This window comes from Leptonychotes weddellii, chromosome 3 (genome assembly GCF_054177405.1).
Source record: "Leptonychotes weddellii isolate Sample4059 chromosome 3, ASM5417740v2, whole genome shotgun sequence".
Lineage (NCBI taxonomy): Eukaryota > Metazoa > Chordata > Mammalia > Carnivora > Phocidae > Leptonychotes > Leptonychotes weddellii.
In genome coordinates, this window is record NC_138371.1 from 25,519,733 (window position 1) to 25,542,694 (window position 22,962).

At 43.9% G+C, this 22,962-nt stretch overlaps 1 protein-coding gene across 3 annotated transcripts in view; it reads left to right on the top strand.

Annotated features, from left to right (window-relative positions):
* The window catches only part of PLEKHM3 (pleckstrin homology domain containing M3), a 181,195-nt gene extending 158,233 nt beyond the window's left edge, over nt 1-22,962 (top strand). For all 3 annotated transcript variants that reach the window (XM_081813761.1, XM_081813763.1, XM_081813762.1), the window contains exon 8: nt 16,647-22,962. In XM_081813761.1, the coding sequence (XP_081669887.1) occupies nt 16,647-16,824 (178 nt within the window). In that variant the 3' untranslated portion in view covers nt 16,825-22,962. The remainder of the gene's footprint in view (nt 1-16,646) is intronic.

The following is a 22,962-nucleotide window of genomic DNA, read 5'->3' on the forward strand; positions in this document are numbered from 1 at the left end:
AAATACATCTGACTCCAAAATCCACGCTTCCATCATCCATCACCTTTCTTCTGTACCTATAGTCTTCAAACAATTTTTGCAGTATACCCCCTAAAAGACATTGTGAAGAAATTATGTCCCAAGAAGGTTCCCCCCAAACTGTGATTTTGCATTCTCCCTGTATGTGCCATCCTGAAAGTTTTTACACTTGGAGCAGTAGGCCAGAGTTAGATTAGGGTGGGGGAAAGATAGGCCTTTCTTTGGTAAAATGGTTGAGGGACTGTGGGAGGGGGTGTGGAGAGAGACCACAGTGGAGCTCCCTCCTCTGCACAATGCGAGGCCGGTCACGAGGCCCAGGGGGCCTGTGGGAGCTGACAATGTGCCTTACTCAGGCTGAGTAGGCAGGCCCCCGTTTGCTGCTCCATCACCCCCACCTCCACTCAGACGATAATGCCCACAGTTTCACATTGAGGTAGTCTTTCTTCTCCAACACAAATTAATTACATACCTCTCTCTGATTTAAATAGGAAAACACTAAAATCCAAATTACAAGATTTTAAATACAATAGTAAGATCCAGAATCACAGAACTTAAGCCTAATCCAACATTTACACCCTTAGAAAAAGGAAAGCACAACTTTCAGAGAGATAAACATTCTGTTAAAACAGCAATAAAATTCCACATCCTAAAGAAAGAGAAGTGACCAAACATACCCTCCTTGACTGAGAATAAGAAATAAAAGCTCTAACTTCCGAATTACAAATCAGAAGAGTAGACTGATACCACTCTAAGACTTAAGGGAAAGCAGTGACTATAAAATCAAAAAAAGAGTCACATATATCCACAGAGTGACCCAGGACTTAGATTTTTTTTTTTTTTAAGCCCTTAAATTGCCTCCTATCCAGCTTTCTTTCTGACATCTCTACATATCACTAATCTGCTCTTGATGCTACAGAGACCATCCTCCTGCACACATTTACACAAATGTCATTCCTGAATCTTGAAATGCTTCCAGATCACAAGTACATAAATACTGCATCTTAAAAACACTCAGCATGCATTTTAACATGGAACTTACAAAATATACCAACTATCGGGGCGCCTGAGTGGCTCAGTAGGTTAAGTGGCTGCCTTCGGCTCAGGTCATGATCCCAGGGTCCTGGGATCAAGTCCCGCATCAGGCTCCTTGCTCAGCAGGGAGTCTGCTCCTCCCCTGCCTGCCATTCCCCCTGCTTGTGCTTGCTCTCTGGCTCTCTCTATGCCAAATAAATAAATACAATCTTTAAATATATACATATATATACCAACTATCATAAATCAGTTCCATCCTGTCTGATCTATTTGGCTTTGTTAATTATTTCATGTGACATACAAATCATCCCCACAAGTTTTCCAACATGGAAAACTGCACTTCAAGACTTCATGACCCCTATACCATTTTGGGCTGTATTTAGGTGTAGGTATACAATAAGAAGATTATACTTAACACTGAATCTGGTGTGTTCCATATAGTAGGCATTCCATAAATAGTTATTGTGTGGTTCAGCTCTCCTAGCATATCATGTACATTCACTAAGAACACCGACAAAGTTTTTTAAATAAACTGATTAGTTAAGAAAATTTAAAATACTTGCATCATCTGAAATAGAGAAAGATAGATTCTTTATGATCTCACTTATATGTTAAATCTAAAAAAACCACACATGTAGATACAGAGTTGTGGTTGCCAGAGGCAGGGGGTGAAGGTGGTCAAAAGGTAAAAACTTCCAGTTAGAAGATAAATAAAGTTCTGGGAATGCAATGTACAGCATGGTGACTAAAGATAACAGTACTATATCATATATTGAAAAGGTGCTAAGAGAGTGGCAGATCCTAAAAGTTCTCATCACAAGAAAAAAATGTTTAACCACACGAGATGATGGATGTTAACTAAACATTGTGGTTATCATTTTGCAATCTATACGCCTACCAACTCATCATGTTGTGCACCTGAAACTAATACAATATTCTATGTCAATTATATCTCAATAAAACTGGGGGGAAATACTTGCAAAGATAGAGGAGCAAAGTGAAAGTCTGAATTCACTACTTTATATGTAAGCTTTATTTGTAAAGTTGAAGCAATTGACCTCTGTTTAAAGTATTTCTGTGGCATGAGCATCAGCCTGCCCAGGTCCCCAACATTCACTTGCCCCTGGGAAGGCATCCAAGGGAGGTGTTCTTCCTGTTGAGGGGGGAGGTCATTTGCAGCTCAGCGGTTACTCTTCTAAAAGGGTCCTGTGTTTTTTGAAGCACTAGGGTTTGGAGAAGCAGATTGAGCATAACTTGCCAGTTTTTCTTTAGGTAGAGTACTTGATCGCTCCCTCCCTTCCTCCAAGAAATAACGATTGCACTCAGGACCTTGAACTTATCAACACCAAACTCTTTTACCAGTTGAGTTAACATACTCTGACACCATGTCCAATTTGAACCCATTTCAAGAACATTTCCTACATATGTCTATTGAGAATGATCACTGGCCTCATAGAAAAATCCATAACAAGTGAGTTTCATTTTAAAAACCAATTTTGTTAGGTTAACTTACAGAAAAAGAAGGCCACCCAAAGAACTCAGTCCAAGCCCCATTGCTTTCATCTATCTGGCCAAATTTCAGAAAGGCCCAGCTTGTACTGAAGAACATAGAGGCTCCTCCCAGCACCCTTGTGAATTGGTCTGTGTCATTTTATGTTTCATAGCAATCCACACAACCCTGTGCCTGAGGACCTCAACTTGTTGGGGCCTGGACTTTGGTCTTTGCCTTGGCACTTTCTGCACTTCCTCAAGCTTCTTGCACACAGTTTCCAATAGCTAATAGTCATCGAACCTTATAAAGGTTTGTTTAAAGGAGAGAAAGCAACCACTTTATTGCAAAGTATAGAATTACTTCTTGCCCTAGAAGATGCTGAGATGCATGGTTTTTCTCAGCACAACTTAAGCGGTCCACTAAGGGCTATGTGTTCTGTGCCCTCGTTCCCTTTGATTCGTCCCTGGAGGATAAAGGCAGAGAGGGCTTTGCCCAAAGCTGTCGCTTAACTTAGAAAATCACCAAACCCCAGATTTGCCAGCAGCCTTAACAAAGGCTCTGCCCTTTTTCGAGGAGCCAGTTACAGTTGGTCATTTCTTGAAAGAGAGTTTCATGTTTAGGCAGGAATGTTTTGGCAGGGCTTGGGGAGTAGAACAAAACTCCAGAGGCGAACGAGAGAGAAGCACTGCCCAGAAGCTGGTCTTTCCTTGTGGCTTCCTATTTGCTCAGCCTTAGTTTTTGTCAGTCCTTGCACAAACAGACTGAATACCTGGATTATTCCCTCATCTGGACGCAAATACACATACATTACATACCCTTTTCTCACTAAGCAGCCTGACACATTCCTTTGTTGGTAAATGGTTCCAAAACAAACAGTGTCAACTCACCTCCTGAGCAGGGTTGTGGGCGGCGCTTGGCGGGCGGGTTACATCCTGTTCAACAATAGACATAGCAGCCTTGGCGAGGCCCAGGCCGGGCTCCACGGAGGGACACTTCCCTAATGATATTTCCTTTCTGTGGCTTTTCTTGGGGAAGCAGCCACTCAGTGCTGACGTGTGGGATTCCTGAACCGGCGAGAGAAAGTTCAGACGCCTCTTCCTCGGTACCTTTGCTCAGGAACCATTCATTTCCATCCGCTTAGTGCTTGTTCCTCTCTCTGCTATTGAAGAGGGGCAGAGTGAGGAACTTCCTCCATGTCCCCTAACACTGATGAGAAAGGATGAGATCCCTGCCTGTGTTCTAGGGTCATAAATTAACAGCGATGGAAAGGCCTGTGGAGAACATTCGGACACGGGGTTGGGGTGGAGGGGTAGAAAAACTCAAGCCCAGCAAGCTCACAGGTTTTGTGAGTGCAGAAGCCCGAGTGGCGACTTACCAAGAGGCAATTCTACTCTTAGGCTGCATGACCGCCTGCTCTTAAATGTATTTATTGTGTCAGTGAAGGTTTTCCTTGATTAAAAAAAAAAAAAAAAAAAACCCTCAAACACAATGCTAGTTTTTTTGGCTTTTAAACTTTGGTCAAAGAGTAACTTGGTAAATAACATTTCACCTTGGCCTGGTGGCTCCTATATTCACATGTCAAAATGTTCCAGAAAGTCTGCTAACACAGACGAGACTTCTGTGAAACCCTCAGGGCTGACCTGACCCTTTATGCCATTAAGCCACTTTATAAATACAGTGCATTTATAAAGGCAGTTCTCGCCCGTGAGACTGCTGCCATTGTTTTTTGAAGCCACTTGGTCACTTGAATAGATGGCTAGCATCTCCACCTGGACTCATTTCTTACCAAGCCTCTTGTTAGGTGTCTGGTTAATACTGTGTAATTATCTTATCGCTACGCATTTCTGACAGCCTACTTTTTTGTTGATTAGAGGGGGTAATGTTCATCATTGTTTAACTCGTGTTGTAATTTTCTAACTATATAAAACTGGTGTGCATTATAGAAAATGTGAAAAGTACACCAAAAGTACAAGAAGAAAATTCTCCATACATATGTATGCATGTTTACTTTTTAATAAAATTGACAATATATTGAATACATGGTTTTATATCCAGCTTTTTTATCACATCATATCAGAATAAGTTGATAGATAAGCTTTAATTGGCAGCTACTTTAACAGGAAAAAAATTTTATTGGTTCTAAAGTCTTTAAGATCCATTTTAAAAATAGAGGCAGACTGGCCCACTGATTTGCTGTGTGACCTTTCACAAGCCACCCCTCACCTCTGGATTTGCCTAGCTGATATATGACACTGTTTTAAGCTCTTACAGACAAAGAAGTTAGAACTTTACTTCATTCAGCTCCTTTGCTTAGCATTTTATATTAGCCTGTTTGCTAGTTTGTCATGATGTTTTCAGCAAGGCTGACTATTTTTGATACAATTTACCTATAGGGATTAAGATATAAATGCAAATTGTGATTCAGTCTACCATTTTGAAAAAATGTCAGCTCCATGAGGAAATGGACTTTTTTCTGTTTTGTTCACTGCTCAATTATCTGCATTTAGAACAGCACATAGTAAATGCTCAATAAATAATTCATGAAGCATTTGCTTTATTTTTAGTTTTTCAAATATGTGCTTTTCCACATACTTTCTTTTATTTTAAATAACTTTTCAACTAATTTCAAGGAAACTGTCTACTTAAATGTAGACATTACCAAGATACATAACTTTATTGAGTAATAGCTAGCATTCTACCGTATATTAGGAATAGATGTATTTTTCTGGCCCAGTGAAAACTTTAATGTCAAAAACTTGAGTCTTGCTAAGCTACTCAGATAATTTAATTTTCAAAACAACTTTTTGGTCACTTTGTAGTGTGTGTTTTTTCCTTCCCCATGCGACTGTAAATAAGTAACCTGAATACACAATAGGGAAGAGAGGAGTGTTTACCTTTCCATACAAAAAATGTTGACTCTTCAGCCTGAGCAGTATGTTCTGAAATGAACTGTATTATGCTTTAGAATTACGAAAGGTACAATAGTAACTTGGTTTTGTCAGTATATGTTTTTGATATTGTGAGACTTCTTTCACCTAACTAATTATGGGAGGACAGATAGCAAGATCTTGTTAAACTTGCCTTTTAAAAATCCTTTTTTTGTTTGTTTGTCTTCATTTCGGCATCTAAAGTATATTATCATGTTTTTATTAAACTTCTTCAGTATTGTAAATATTAAACCACTCCATGGTGCATCCGGAAGCATCAGCATATGCTATCCATAGCTATCATTAATAATCATCTTCCAATTCCTAATGCTTTCAAAGCACTTAAAATAGAGAAAAGGCAGTCTATAGATGTTCATTCTCTACCCCAGTCACTGCTTGAACTCAATTATGTCTGCATAGCATAGAGCTTGTGTAGAGTCAGAGAGGAGCTTAGCAGTCATCAGCCCATCACTCCCACCCCCTGACATACACCCCCTCCCTCCCCCCTCCCCAGGGAAGCAGGCATCCCCACTCAACACCACAGCGGTAGCTCCTGGGAGATGCGGGCTGTTGAATCCCAGTACTGTCCGCTTTCTGCCTCTCCTTGTCCTCACAACACTAGCCTCAAATTTGAGGGAATGCACAAACTAACCTTAGGAGGGCAAAAGACTATACCACGTACCCTTAACTAGTCTCACTTCTGGTGATGGTTGGTGGTAGGATGGTGGGGAGAGGTTCTCAACAAAAATAATGGGAAGAATTTTGTAAACTTTTGATGAGAAAGCAGGAAAAGATAGCGTTTAACAAGCAGTAATTCATGTGAAAAACAGAACTCTGGGAATCTCCTTTTATAAAACCAATAATAGACTGACTTGCAAGTCACCAGCCAATGACTGATTCAAAGACAACATTGGAAGCCACTAACTTGAGCTGACTTAAATTGAAAAATCTAGTTTGGCCTTGAGAGGTGGGAAGCTGAAGTATATTAAAGCCCTTCTTTAAGAGGAGTTAACACTTTTTTCTAGAAAGAATCCTTGATGGTGGAGAGAAAGGAAATTTAAATTAAAAGACTTAGCTGGAAAGCAGCTCACATCAATGATTTGAAAGAAAATTTTCAGAATTGAGAATGAAAAGAGATAGGCAAATTTTCCTTGGCAGTGGGGAAGATGTGGGGGCAGGGTGGAAGGGTGAGGGGGATAGTGAGGCCTGAGGTAACCTCAGGGGGAACATGGTTTTCATACAATGCTTGAAAGAGGCACCAGCCAAGAGTCTTAGGGACAGAAATGAATGTCAAAGCAGCAAGTAAGAAAGATGACTTTTCCTTCCTTCAGCTTCCCTGACAATGTAGTTAAGGTCTCCTGTTTTAAAAGAGAGAGACCTAATCAGGGGAACCTTAGTATTTAGAAAGTACCTAAGAGCATTACTTAACCCTTCTCCCCACCTCACCTAACCCTACCCACAAGGTTCATACTTCAGTTTTTCTCCCTGAGGGGTCTGGAGAGCTTACCCAGGCCACCGTTCAGAGAAATGAAGGAGAAAAGCCTTAGTTACTAGTTAGCATAGCACTTTGCTAACCAGACCTAAGCTAAAGGCTCCCGTTGGCTTTCCCCAGTGAGCGACTACATTACTGCCTTTGAGAATTTCCTTTACTGATAGACTAGCATCTAGCCTTCTCTACCCTGTTCCTGTCTTAGGAATATCCATGTTCAAGGACAGAACATTTTCAGTGACTGCGAGATGTCTTACATGTCTGTTTATTGCTTGTGTACATAGATAGCATAACTAGTTTTCTTAGTATGATTATCAGTTCTATACAATTTTTACTCATATGCAGAGTAAAAATGTTCTAAATAATGTTCACACTGAATGAAAGGGACTGTTAAACATGCATTGTTCGTCACATCTTCCTTTGTTCAGTGATAATGTATACCATGTTTTAAGTATTGCAGTTATTTTCCCAAGGTAATACATCTCAGTTCCTGCAAAGTAGGATAATTTTAATTACTAAGAGTGTATACATTATTAAATTCACTGTATCATGTTTCCTAATTTTATAAACATGTAAACAGGCTATTAGTTTACCTTACCAAATTTATACAATACCTTTATCACTACATAAAGATAAAAAAAATCAAAAAGTCAAATATCTAAAGCTAGGATTAGTACTTGACCACCTGAGATGTTTACACAGGTGCTTTTCATTTTAGATAAACCTTATAAATTACACTATAAATTTTTAAAATTAGTTGATTATATACATTTCAAAAAATTTTTTTATTTAACATTCAGATGGGTGGCAGTAAACTTTCCTCATTATTCAATGTAGAATTTGACCTCTCAAGTTGTTTACATGAAGGGAGACTGTTTTCATTAGATATAAAAATGTATTATATACTACGCAGTACAGTGCTGGCATGGGAACAGACAGATCAACGGAACATGATTTCAGAAATAACGCAAATAGACCCAAGTAATATGGGAATTTAGTACATGATAAAGGTGCACAGCAAATTAGCAAAACAAAAGATGGAACATTCCTTAAAAGAAACTGGGAACTAGACAGCCATTTGGAGACAGAGAAATAATGCCGGATTTAACATACTCTTTATATCAGGATCAATTCCAGATGGATCAAATATTTTGATATAAAAATAAAACCCATAAAGTGCTAGAAGAAAAGATGGGTGAATATTTTTATAATCTTAAGTGGGGAAGGTCTTTCTAAGCTTGACACAAACCCAGAAGCCATGGAAGCAAAATGCTTTTAAATATATTTTTAAAAAGTTAAATGCTTAAAGATCTGTAAAGACAAATGTAAACAGGAAACTTGGAAAGGTATTTTTAACACATTTAACAAAGTATTAATTAATTTCCTGAATATAAAAAATCTTCAAAACTCAGCAAGTAAAAGTCATTAGACAATGGGCAAAGGACATGAACTGATTTACTGAAAAAATATGCAAATGGCCAATATCTGAATAGCTTAACATCACATCTAATTCAAGAAAGTAAAATGAGGTTCTTACCTATCAGCTATGAGAAAATGTTAAAAGATATGAAATGCAAATCCCAATATTAAAACATTAATTAATACCACTTTTCATTTTCATTTTGCAAAGTCCATATTTTTGTTCTAAATATTTACAACAGTGCTGTCTAATATGTTAGCCCTGCTGTCTTTGGAGACAATTGGCCCAGAGCGGCAGTTTTCAAACTTCCATATTAATCAAAATTCTCTGGAGGGCTTGTTCAAACACAGGTTGCCAGATCCCACCCTAGAATTTATGATGCAGTAAGTCTGGAGTGGCACCCAATAATCTTCATTTCTAACAAATTCTCTGGTGATGCTGGTCTGGCTGGTCCAGGGACCACACTTTGAAAACCACTGGCCCAGAACACATTGAGTATTAGAAAATTATGTGATATCATCTCGTTAAGAGAATTGTATTGGTGCGAGGAGACAAATTAGGGGAGCAATCTAAAGTAATGAGAAAACACTTTGGGTCTTTCATGTGACTGTCTTTCTCCTTCTAAATTTATATCACTAACTCATTCCTAAGCAAATAGTCATGTTCATAAATTTAGATATGATTTACCTTCTGAATTTTCTGCATTGTACCTATCCCCGAAAATGTCTTTGTCTCCTCTCACCAATACAATTCTCTTAATGAGATGATAGAGTATTAATGAGAAGTTCTTGTCACCATCCACAAATTAGCAAGGAGCATTTATTAAGCATTGGCACAAAAGATAATGTGATTTACTGCTCCCAATGGGATAGCAAAATTAACAAATGAATTAATTAACCCTTGTTTACATTCTCTTTCAAAGCCAAGGTTTTAAGTAAAGCTTTTGTCAAAGCTATTAACTGAGCTTGGTTTACAAACTAAAAGTGCAAGACTTGTGAAAGCCAAAGGCTTTGTGGTCTGCAATCAGGGAAAAACTCTTCCTTAATTAACTCTGGGGATGAAAAGGTAAATAAAAAGATCACTGCAGGGCATACCAATTGTTCTTCCCATGATTTGAGTCTTAGCAAGTATTTGAGAGGGTGCTGAATAACCGAAAGGACCACGGGGCTAGTAACAGGGGAAAGAGAGCCAGATTTCAAGTCCGAAGACTGGAATCAAGGCCAGAGTCGATCACACACTTACCAGTTTGGGGACCTGAGAAGCCACCAGTTACTTTATTTTATTACCTTATTTTAGTTTATCCATTTACTGACTGACCGACTTATTAAAGATGGGAAAACAAATAGTACCTAGCAAAGAGAGGTATTGTAAGGATAATTTCTATAAAAACAGGGGCAGATGTCACCTAATTTAAATGTCCAACATTGATCTGGGCTGTACTTGCATTTACCGTTCAGAACCATTGGAATAGCTTTACACGCTAGCACATACACACCTATATCTGCCAGACATTTGGCCAAAGGAGCTAGAGCTTTTCCAGTCTCGTACAATTCCAATCAAACCGTATGGATACCTTTTTGCCCCCCACCTCCCTACCCCCAGCCAAAAAAAGAAAAAAAAAAAACCCACAATGAATAATCCCAAATGTATCCATTTCTCACTCTGCAAGGAGCCACAACAGTTCCATAATCCAACATTCCCAGACCCTTTGCTCTCTCCCTCCCCATTCCACTTGCTTCCCCTGGGGCCGAAGAGAGGGACATCTGGAGTGTGTGGATTCTAGTAATCCTGGCTCAAGGCTTCACTGTCAGAGGCTGTGAAACTTGGACTATCCCCAGCCATCAGCACGTTACTGAAATTGTGTGTAACCTTTCGTCATTTTAACCCTGTGCCCCCGCAAAAGAAAGCATCTGTTCAATTATATCATATTTAACTCATTTTCCCTTAGCGTGTTTAGTGCCATGTTCTGTGTGTTCTTCTAAAGAGCACACATACCTGTGTACCTGCAGTAAGTACCTACGTAGCACAGATGTACATACGCATACACCTTATGTGATCTCCCACTGAAGCAAACTATAAGTTATTGGCTTATATTCACTCACTCACACAATAACAGGAGAAAACACCAACCCAAAACATTCAAATAACCAGGCCCCAATAACTACCTCCCTTAGCTAAGAGATTTCAATAATCATCTTGGTTTCTTGGAAAAACCAGTAATAGCTGGTGGCTCTGTGGGGCGCCTTATACAGTAGCCATCCGACCAACCGCACTCGCATGCCTGATCGCGTGCCCTGATTTCTGCACCCACCCTAGTCGCTGTGGGCTCGGCAGAGTGGAAATCAGCCAAAGCTCTGCCCTGCTCTGCAGGCCTGTCCTTCCACTTGTCAGAGATCCAGCCAAACTCAAGGCTGACTTTCAATCTAATGAAATATCTGAGGTCATTGCCTGAGCCAAAAATAAAAATGCAGCAGGAGAAGAATCCAACATGAGCAGAGCAGAAGCATTTCAGTGACCTCAACTTGGGGCAGGGGCCTTTAGCAGCTTCCTGTGACCCGCCTCTGCGCAGCTAGAATCTGGAAGACACAGACAAAGCCATCGAGCGTGTCTCTAATTGGTATCACATCATCAGCATTCCAGAACAGGAAACTGTCCACAGCCAGGAATTCTTGCCGCTTTGCCATATTTGAGAAGCAACCCTTGTCCCCTGCACATAGGTAGTTCTGTCCGTTTGCAGCAGGTATGTTTTCTTGGTTTTGAGAGCTGGAAGAAGACCATCGTGTCTGTGGCTATTAGATTTCTAGGGTATGTACCTCTCTGTCACTTGCCATAGGTCAGTAAGCTAATGTTTATAGGTCAAAGACTGTTCATAAAATGTACAGTCTCATGTGATGGTGCCTTTACTAAGAGAATGAGATCTGCGCTGCCCCCACCCCCACACAGTGGTGGGGCTATGTCCCCGCCCCGAGCCCTAGGAAGGGGACCGGTTTGCCAGGGCACACGTGGACAGTTCATGGCACTGCCCCCTAGAGCTTCCGAAGAAACAGACCTAGAGTTCCTTCGTCCTCATCCCACGTCGTATGGTGTACGCGGTGCTGATATGCATACGGGTCATTCCAGTGTATCTGTCCCAGTGGTTAAAACACAATTTCTTCCACATAGGACGATCCATGACTGCCACCTCTAGCCAGCCCCCATACCACCCCCAAAATAAAAACCCCACAACATTGAACCATTCTGGGTTTTTTCTTGGGGAGAGAGGATGCTGATGAGGGTTGGGAAAATCCTTAGAAAGGAATCCTTAATGTTTAATTGAGATGTTCTGAGAAAGAGGCAGAGTCAACTCCTTTTGGCCAAATTCCTGATAACCAGAGCTGTATGTACTAGTCTGTAAGCTATTTCATGGTTTGATTAATCAGTGCAAATAAATAAAATTTAAAGTAGTGCTCTTCACTTTAAGGATCCTCCCATTCAGTCCCAGCTTGTCAGTTTGAGACTTTCCAAGGAGTGGCCAGCAAGGCTGTATTCCCACTCATCCATCCACAGACTTTGGGGCAAGAAAATGTGGAAAGAGAAGGGTAAAACCCAGAGTAGTCTTCCCCTGCCGTCCCCCTCCCTCTTGCGCAAAATCTGCAAGTTGGAAGGAACCTTAGATAATCCAACCTTCCCTTTTACTTCTGTGGAGAACAAGAGGTTCAGGGATGAAGTAACTTACCCAAGGGCCCAGGGACAATGGGGCCAACCTGAGCCAAGAACTCAGGGCTCTTCACTTCACTGGAGCCCTCCTCTCTGCAGTAAGTGGCCTTGTTAATATTTTCTGGTTTCCTTTTCATTGGAGATGTTGCTGAAACCTAACTGCTTCCCAGTTACATAAAAGCAATTTGTTTTGTGGGGCAAGTACAAGTTTTTGGTTTAGATTTGCTAGATGGCCTACATAGGACATGAAGAAGTAAAGAACACCACAGAGAAACAGCCCAGATGTTCTTGGCCATAGAGCAAATACATGCAACTGAGGGTCAACCACCAAGATGGCTTTTGAGGAAGACTAAAAAATCAGAGTGAGTTGATAGAAAGTTAAGGGTTACTAAGCAATGCACAGAATTGTGTCATGGGTATTGACTTCTTATATGATGTTTTAAATTAATTTTCAAAACCACGGGATGGTTAATGCCTGTGAGTTTCAGCTATTTTAACTGAATGATGTATTAAAAATGTATATATTTGTGAAAATGAAATGAATAAGAACACTATGTTGGACCCTCTTGGTTGGTATAAGCCTGCAGTTGACGCTTGGAAATTCCACCCGGGGAGGGCACTGTTTAAAGTACCCCCTGGGTACTCCCTCTATGATGCCTTCTCCAGATAGATTAGGTCAGCGTTTCTCAACTGGGATGATCTCCCTGGCCCTCCCAGGGAACATTTGGACTTTTGGCAGTGTCTAGAAACACCATTGATTATCACAACTTGGGGGAAGGGATTGTGACCAGCATCCTGTGGGTAGAGGCCGGGGATGCTGCTGAATATCTTGCAGTGCACAGGGCAGCCCCCCACAACAGAGAACTAACTGGCCGCAAACGCCAACAGTGCTGAGGTTGAGATCCCTGGATTCAGTGAAGCAATGGACGTTTTCAGGAAAAACCCATAGGATGGCTTTGGTCAATAGCAAATGTCTCCCTGTAGTTGCATTCTCTGGGACACTGGAAAGGAGGACACAGGTCTTTGTTCTCTGTGGTGTACAGCAACAACCGGAAGGCAACGAAACTGCTGATTGCTGGGAGCGGGGAACTCAGAAATGAAGATGAAACTGGCTGGCTTTCATTTGATTTATCACTCGGGAACACTGAAGGGCATTTCTCTTTCATTATCTGCTGCAATATTCTACATGGATGATTGCATTGGTAGATTAACCTTATATATAAGATATGTTCCTGAAAAGTTATTTGTAAAATCATATTTTAAATACAGTCAGAAAATTCGGTAAACACTAAGGGGCCAGCGAACTCTTTTAAAGTGAAAGGGCCTTTTAAATAATATTCTCAAAGAGGAGCATGCCTACATATTGCATTTTTTAATGCAAATACTTTATTTTTCCTGCACATTTTTCTTACGAAGCTCCATAACTTTTACGTAAGAAACAGTTTCTCTTCCTCCTTCCTTTTCCTGACCTTATTCTTTTCATTTAAAAAAAAAAATCAGGGGGAAAGTTAACAATAGACTGTCTGAATTTGGGAAGGTCATTGATCAGTCTGTCCGTTATACAGTTCAAACGATGACTGCTGGCTTACAAATGGTTAGAAAATAGGACTTGGTTACATTCTGAAATCATTAATTTTTTATCTCAGACTTTTTTTCAGTTACTGACCTTTGGCTAGAAAGAGCAGGTGTACTCGGCCCCTCCGTCACCTCGGGAATGCTTGTTGCACCAGAAATCCCCAGTAAGACTCAACCTCTTCACCGGAGCAGGGTGTGGGGGTGCTGGTATCAGCAGAGATAAGGGAGTGGTACTGAAGGAACCCCATGGTTTTCTCCTTATCAATCACTGCCCTAGGGCAACATCCCTAGGTGTATAAATCACTAACTCAGCAGGGCAAAGGGGGCAGGAAGGAGGAAATTTACTTGATAAGGCTACGATTAGTGTCACTTCAGTGACAGGAGGGTAGAGAGGTGTGACCCAGGGAGGACAGAGCCATTGCTACTGGGGAGGAGCTGGCCCAAACGAGAGGCAGGAGGAGACCTGGGTCTGACCTTCAGCCCCCTGGCAGGAGGGAGGGGCCAAGGGCAGGGAGATGCTAGAGAAGATTCTGCCACTGTCGACTCTCCTGACCAGCGTGGCTCCAGCATCAAGAAGGCAGGTACTAGAGTCACCATGAAAGGTGGTGTCACACCCACCTGCTCATTCCACAGACGGTCCCCCATTTTTGTCCCACAGAACCCCAGGGAGTAGGAAGGAGGTCACTGCGAGCAGCATTTTACAGACGAGGAGACCAGAGCACCAAGAAAGTCAGTGACTTGCCCATAGTCACTCAAAGAAAGGGTTGTGATTGGAACAGGAGTCTTCTGACTGGAAGGCCTGCATTCCCCTCCAGGACGGCGCATTCCCCCCACTCGGATGACCAGGCTTCGGTGGGAGCCGTGGCTGGGCTGTCAGGAGTTCCGGGTTCTAGTCACAACCTGTCTAACTCACTGGGTCCTCAGGAGACAATCACTAAGCCTTCTTAGAGTCTCAGTCTTCTTATCTATGCCAAGAGGGGGTTAATCAAGATGTCCTCAGGTCACGGTGGTGACGTCGGTGCAGTCAGACTGCAGGAAGCGTTACTGGAAGACACCAGGAGGCGCTGCTCACCCTGGAAGGCGCAGACTTAGCTGCATTACTGTGCCAGGTACTCCGCTACACGCTTTATTTGTGATTCCCGTTGAGCCTCACAAGACCTCTCTGAGGGGCATGTTAAGATAAGGTGACTGAAGCTCAGAGAGGTCAAGTGCCCTGCACCAGATCACTGTCACAGACTGCTCAGGCTGTCCTACAAAATACCACAGACCAGGGGGCTCCAACAACAGACACTTATTGTTCACGGTTCTGGAAGCTGGGAGTCCCAGATCAAGATCCAGCAGGGCATGGTTTCCGGTGAGAGCTTCCTTCATGGCTTGCAGACGGCCACCTTCTTGCTGTGCTCCTCACATGGCCTTTCCGCTGGGTTCACACAGTGGGGAGAAAGAGAGAGAGCTCTCTGATGTCTCTTCTTATAAGGGCACTAATCCTATCAGATCAGGGCCCACCCTTATGATCTGATTTAACCTTAATTCCTAAAACCCCTATCTCCAAATGCAGTGTCACTGGGGGTTAGGGCTTCAGCATCGGCATTTGGTGGCGGGGGGGGAGCTGGCCACACAATTCAGCCCATAGCAGTCATGCAGCCAGAAAGTGATTTGAGGGTGGGATTTGAAGTCAGGCCATGTCACCCTATTCCTAGTTTCATAACTACCACTATGATTTACTTGCCCAGAGAGCTGAGCTTGGGCAGAGACTGCTGGCTACAGTGAAGCTTCTGTCTTTTGGTCTCTCAGCTGATCAATACGCCCTTCCTCCCCACCTCACCCCACTCCCCGTGTCTCTCGCTCCCTGGGTACAAAGGTGGGTGGGAGGATCCTCCTTTCACCAAACTTTCTGAATCCTGAATGGTGCCAGGGCTAAGTCAGTGGCACGCTAGGGAATGGTGCCCCAAAGACTGACCTATGTGCAGGACTGAAGCCCAGGTTCCTAGAGGAAAACCAACAGAAGCCCAAGCTGAGCCCTGAGGACTGCTTCCTGCAGAGTCATCTTCGAACCCAGCCTAGTGCTGGACCCTCCAGGGACTGCTGCTGGTTGAACTAATTCCCTGGGCTCCTGAGATGAGGGAGTAGTTGCTTGTCACTCCCGAATGGCAGGATGGGCACCGTAATCCGCACTGGCCAGCCACCTCTTGGGGCAGCCATAGTTGCGCTTGTCAGTTCCTCATTATTAAAGACTTTGCCATAAAAACAAGCTATTTGGACTCTTGTACAGGCTTCCACCAAGCCAGACAACAAACTAGTCATCCACCTGGAATGCCTCCTCTCTATAAATTACAGTATCTGAGTGTTTTCTTTAAAAACTTTTCTTTTCCCCACTTTCTCATGCTTTACTGTTCCCACTTGTGTTATAAAGGTGGGCTTACAGTGGTGGGGGTTTTCCCAATTTTTAAAAAACTCCAAAGGACAATAGACCTAAGGATAACATTCAGAAAATGAAAATGTGTCATTTTATCTGTCCAAACTGTTAAATGAGGGCAAGCAGTAACGGGGACCCACTCAGTCCCTGTTTACAGAAGTGGGGAGCAACATTTTCTCTGCAGTCACGCTGGGGTTGGTGTTCAGAGCACTTGCAGTCGGTGAAACACCTCACTCCCGTTCTCTGTCACTTCACCCCAGGGCCCATGGAAGGGAAACTTCCAGAGCTCTGGCCACTGTCACCATGATCACACCATTGCTAGTTGACTGCTGACCCCTCTCCGCTGTAAGCCATAAGCCTTGCCCCAGCCAGTTCTAATCAGGGAGAAAAAAAAAAAAAATTCAACCTTGAGCATCTTGGAAAAGGGAAGAGCCCATTTCTGTGAGTCCTCTCTCTTCCCGGTGGCAGGGCTCGCCAGAATAAACGTTGTCCTCTGAGCGGCACAGAGGCCCCTGGGTTTTAGGTGCTTGTGTCCTGCTTCTTCCCACCTTGTTCATCATCTCCGTGGTTGATTTTTGCAGGTGTGAAAGCTGTGGAGCCGTTTTCCATTCTGAGTGCAAAGAGAAGTCCGTCCCCTGCCCAAGGTGTGTCCGCAGGGAGCTGCAGAAGAAGCAGAAATCTTTCTGGCGGAGGCTGAACATGGACGAGAGCCTGGAGGAGGCTTGCAACATGTTCGAGCTGTCCTATCAGAACACCTGAGTCAGCAGGGGCCTGAGGCCAGGGATTGACCTCTGGCTGATGCAGCAGCCGGCAGCTTCCCAGCTAGCCCGTTCGATCCCTTTGGAAGAAGAGGATGTCTCATCTTCAACTAGACATAGATGTAGATTTACATACATATCCACACTTCCCAATACGTCCTTATGAATGTTCTGTGTAAATCGCTGTCCAAAAGGTCCAGGAAGCCTCTGTGGCTCAAAAAACTACCAACAGAGGCTTCAAAAAAAAAAAAAAAAAAAAAACTACCAATAGCTGAATTACACTTAGCCATGAATTTCAGCAGTTCACTCCCAAGCAAAACGTGGTTTGCACACAATGCTTTATAGGTCAGACTTTTTTTTTTCCCTTTTTTTTTTTGGCTCTCAGGGGCCATTTTATTACACAGGACACAGGAGGAAGCTTTTCCTACAGAACCACAGAACTTCGGGTTATTTTTGTGTTATTTATTTTTAGCAGAGGACGAAGTAACTGAGGCAAGCACTCATCATCGTTTGTTTCAGAACACAGGAACGATGCCTGGATCATCCCAGGACCCCGTGTCCCTGACGCCGTCACCTCAGTTTCTACCACTCAGGTGGGGATCACCTAAGCCAAGCCGAATGGCTTAGAGATGAGGCGTATGCGCTTCCTCTGACAGAAAGCATGCATCCCCTACTTTATGAGGAGAGCCCCTTCTGGTTTTGAGGTTGATCTCAGGTTTTTTCCTGGCAAAAAGACCTCCGAGACCAATGAGTACATGTGGGTCCGTTTGCTGGTACGAATCCCAGCGCCCCCTAATGACGTGGCACCCCACCACAGTCGGTTGAAAACCTAGCTCTCTGAAGAGCAGTTTTCCCCGGTTTCATGGGTAATGTTTATGATGTTGTAATGGTGCCGGCCTGAGGAAATTTCCTGCGATTGTGGTTAAATGCATGGGTGTGGAGACTGGTGGAGATGGTGCGTACATGCTATGAGATGGTCTTCAGTTTCTTTTCACAGAATCTTGTGTAGGCATTTCCTACCTTAATTATTTTAAATGCTTTGTTTCTCATTGTTCTTCATTGCACTTTCATTTGGACCTTTAATTTGTCAATTTAACCACTTCCACTTTCACATTTTTAAAATTGTTCACAAAATCAAAGTAACATGGGACTTCAAAACACCCGCGCTAGGCTATTAAGAAAATACCAAACTTACAAATATAATGAATTCAGTGTAATAATATTGTTTAAATAAATATATAGACACACACACACACATATAATTGCCACCTTAAAGTGAAACAGAATGTGCTAAAATCATATCGTAGGAATAGGAACCATAACGAATTGCTTCACCACTTGGCCGAGTAGGGGCCCCCACTGCAGCACCCCCACAGCAGTGGCTGTGGCCAAAATGTCAGGTAGGACGGCGCTGGAAATCATGGCTCCGGTCCTCCCACCAGAACTCCTCCCAGAACAGAAAGATACACTGATACCGAAACAATTTTCAGCAGACTATGTGAGAAGACTGTGTATGTTTCCACTGAGCAGATGCCTCCATGCCTTCCTGGTTTGGTAGTTTCACTACTGTTAGGATCTAGAGCATCAGTGACTCGCAAAGTACAGGATACGTTTAACCCCCTTGCCACTTTCCCCCCAACACCTTGCTCCCTCCAGATCCTGACTCTTGATACCTCTGTCCATTTAGAGGCGAGACATTTCAGACACACTTGTGCAGACTGCCAGTTCCTTGGGCCCCAGACCACACGCTTCATTTATTTTCCAATTCTACAGCAGCTGTGACCAAGGGCATAAAAACTTGCTAAAAGGCCAAGGCCCCCTTCACGAGGAGACCTTAAGGAGCCTTTTATTCTTGGAAAAATAGGTTGACTTTTCCCCCACCCCAGTTATAGAGAATGTTGCACACAAAAGATAAAGGGTGGAAAATCTCAAACAAGCACTTGGCACACAGGCAAACAAATTTGATCCTCTCCTCCTTTTTCCTCCCCTTCGTGAAACACAGTATTTATATTTTCCAGCCTCAGAGAAGATAGCAGAACATGATCTTTCACAAGAGAATTATAGACCTGCTTATTATAAAACAGATGTGCTTCGATGGCAAAGTGCCTTTTCCCTCCGCCCCCAGCTCCCTGTCACCGTAGCTTACTTCTGCCTTCGCCGTAATTAATGTATCCGTGATCCCGACTGTCAGCGAGGCTGTCCCCAGCACGCTGCGTTTGGAGCCCTGAAGTGCAGACCCCCCTCCTCCCCATCCAGCACGCTTGCTGTACGTTCAGAACTTCCTGCCCCTCCTCACAGGCACCGAGCGTCCGATCTGCCGAGGGGGTGAGATTCTGGATCCCTGTTCTAAAGGCCTTTGTCTTCACGGGTGCCTGCGTGGAGGGTCCTGCTAAATATGGGCCTCCCCTGGGAACTCCTAAGGAGAACCTTCTACCCACATCGCTTTCTGCGTATTTTCAATAGAGAAAAAAATATGTATACATATATATATATACAGGAGAGGTACTATGGCCATCAGCTGCCCAGAAGTAGGACTACCTCCCGGCCGCTTCCGTTTTCTCTCCTCTTCGTACGCCCCTGACAGCCTGGCCGGTGCCACCTGCCGGCCTGCACAAGCCACCACCACCCAAATCTGATAGGACAGAGTGGAGCCGGCTTCGGAATCGGGTCTGTCCTGAAAAATTCAAAATTGCCATTTTCCAGCCCAGAACGCCTTAGAGCACATGAACGCCCTTACTGTTTTCCACCCAAACAAATGACTTGGTGCACTGTTAGGGAATTGTTCCACTGCTTAGAAACTGTCGAAACAAAAGCAAATCCGTGGATTACCACCTACCTAAGACCAAGCTAATACCTGCTTTCCCTCACATTCCCTCTCTCATCCCATCTGAAATAGCTCACACATAAAACACACGAGAAAATGGCCAACTAATCTCCTAGAGCTGGCGGCCGACTCAGGGGAACCTCTTTTCACTTGAAAGGCCCATTCCCCAGTGGATCACTGGAGGAAATCCCTCCTAACGGTGCCAGAAACTCATGTGTGAGACCGTCCAACCCTGGTAAAATGTTGGCACCTAACCCTGCAGGAGAGAAGCCAGTTCCCAAAATAGACCTCCCTTGTACCACTGAGGGGAGGCCACAAAGTACTTTAAAAGCAGTCAACTGGAATCGCATCGTGTTCTTTCCAGGGCTGATTTCCCCCAAAGTTGAAAGCCTCTTTATGTGAAAACCACGTCAACGCCCGTCATCCCCCTTTGCTTCCCTGCCTTCCAGGGGACCGTATTACCCTTCTTTTCCCATCCGTAGGACTAAAGGGTGATACTGTTCGGAGCTTGCACACTTGATTCGCTGAGTGGGTAATCGCTTTTGGATTCTACCAGACTAGGCCTCCACCAAAAAGGGAACCTCAGTGGTGTTGGGGATTTGTGGTTTCCAACCAACTCAGTGGGATCTCAGACTCCTGCAAAGGGACTGTGCCATGACTTCCTTCCGGGGCGGCGAGCACCCTGGCGTTGACCTCACTCCGGCAGCCAAAGGCAGCCTTTGCGAAGCTGGAGAGAGTCCACCTTGCTGAGGTCTGGCCTCCGGTGTGGTCGCTGCGGGTGTACACCCTGGACATTGACGCTGGACGGTCTCTCCGGTCTCTCCCTGTGCCTCCCCGGAAAGGCTTGGCTTCCAACCCTGGGGGTTTGTTCTCTACCTGTTGGCCCAAAGAGGCCACGCGGGAATTACGGAATCGGGGTACGACTGGACGCCACACTGAACACTTCCTGCAAAGGGAGGCATTATCGGAGGAAGCCAAGATACGGTTGCGCCTAATCTAGGGTGAGGCCAGGACTGCCGTTCCTGAGTTTGGGCAGAAGTATTCATCCCCACCGCTCTGCCGCACTCTACTGAAATAACTGCATTAGCAAGTCAGTCTTCAACTCTTGACTCTAAGACTGCCGAGAGTCAATACAGAGGTTGTTTTATTTTTTTTACTTTTCCCAGTAAAGAGCGATGCATACAACTTCCCCCTTATTTCTTGAATTTTCTGTCTCCATACTTTCCTTACTCTACCGTAATGTCAGAAAGTAAAGAATTTGGGGCGAAACACAAAGAAATGAACACTCTCTCCTTGGCATGAACTGAGTCAGTAGAGGTACTGTTTTCCTTCCCTCGGTCCTTGCTATCAGCTGGGCGTTAGCGTGCTGTGTACCTCGGACCGTTCTTCTAACCCCGCGTCCGGTAGAACTCACTGCTAGAGGGGGGGCCGGTGATGCGTGAATAAGCCCCGCTCAGTTCATTTAAGCGGACGAGTGTTGGTTTCTGTCACGGGGCACAGTTAAGTCCTAGCACCCGGCAATTCCCAATGGTAGACAATTCTAATTTCATTGTATTCAGACCCTCTGACTTGAAGGGTTTCCTTTGGTGTGTCTTAGTGGGTGCACGCCAAGGTCAAGTCTAAGTCACTGTTAAACTCTAGGTAAAAGTCAGAAGCGTGGAATGCCCTCCTCAGCACAACCGTGGTTGTCAGGGGTTTTATTTAAAACGGGTTCCCGGTGATCGTGTTACGGGGCACTCTCCTCATCAAGTGGCCTCCGAAGTGACAGAAGGCATTGTTCAACTCGAGGAGAGGGAACAACTGCTATTTCGCTTTGATTCCTCCCTGTGGAAAGAGAAGCCACCTTGTTAGAAAGGGGTGGAAGGAAGCCACAGTCGTTGCCCAGGGTAGAAGATTCAAGCGCTTACAGCAATTCTTAGCGCGGTGAAGACTCCCTTCTCGTGGCCATAGCGCCGTAGGCCAGCCTCTTCCCCCTCCCCTTGATCCCAGCGCCCTCCTCCTGAGCGGGGTGGGGGGGTCAGGCCTCCTGGCCAGAAAGCCTGCCAGCAACCGTGGGAGCCTGCACTCCTCCTCCATGCTGGGCTTCCCACCTGTCTTTCCCCGTAGGAGTGCCTTACAGTACTGCCTCGTGCTTCTAGTCTCCTCCATGGACCCACCTGAAGCCTGCAGGGCCCTTGGCCTAAACACAGATCACTTTGCTTCTTCCCTGCTGGCCACTCTTGATACAGATGCGCTCGGAACCTGCACATTCCACAAGCATGGCAGACCTTTCACCTTTGTTTAACCTGGTGCCTTAACCTCGCGAGGGAAGGATTCCTTTGGGGAACACATTGCTAAAGTAGAACGGTAGAAACGTGGGCTTCTTAGCTCCGTGGACACTTATACCAGGAAATACAAAAGACACAACCACATAATGTTTTAACTTTGTTTTATGCTGGTTTTTTTTTTTTAATCACTTTTTATTTGTTTGCTTGCTTGCTTTCGTTAACCAAACTCAGGGGAATGTATGTCATAATGTCAAAGACCAATGAGTAGAGGAATTAAACCAGTTCTCTATAAAGTCGGTGAACTTAGCCTTTCTTCAGGTCAAAAAATTACACAAACACAGAATTTTCTTTTCTTTTACTGTATAAAGGTTTTCTTTTTTACTTCGCCCCCTGTTTTCCAAGTAGGAAGTGGGAAGCCTCTTGGACACATTGTGATAAAAATGTTTCTGGGTGGCATGGGCGGTCCACCAAGCTATTAAATTCGGCTTTCGCTGCTGGAGGCCTCGGTTCTGATTTCGGTCACCTACCACAATCTTATTTTGAATAGCCAGAAGCCTACCATACAAGATTGGGGGTGGGGGCTGGGGAATCTGTCTTCAAGGAACAGTAAAAGGAGGGAAAACGTTCAGTTTGCAAATGAAGAGCACGAACATGGTGAGAAGAGTTCTGCTCCACTCGTTCCTCGGCTCCTGGGTCAGATCCGTGTCGTTTTCCCTTAGTTCTGCTCGTGCAGTACAGAATTAGCTACAATTCTAGGTTTGGGCTATTATATCGCTCTGTGTTGAGCTATTTGAAATGTGCTAATATACACACACACACACATATATATGTTGTTTCTGTTTTCTGGAATTTATTGCCTTTTGTTTTGGCATAACTTATACATATTTTTGTTTGTATCATTTTTAAATATCAGTAACTGTAATAATATAAGATGAAGTTGTGTTGTTGACAAAAGCCCGAGTTTTTATGGTCATCTGTCATATAATTTAAGTGCACCAGTTCCTAATGTATAAAGTTATCTCTCTCTCAATAAACAATACAGAAAGTA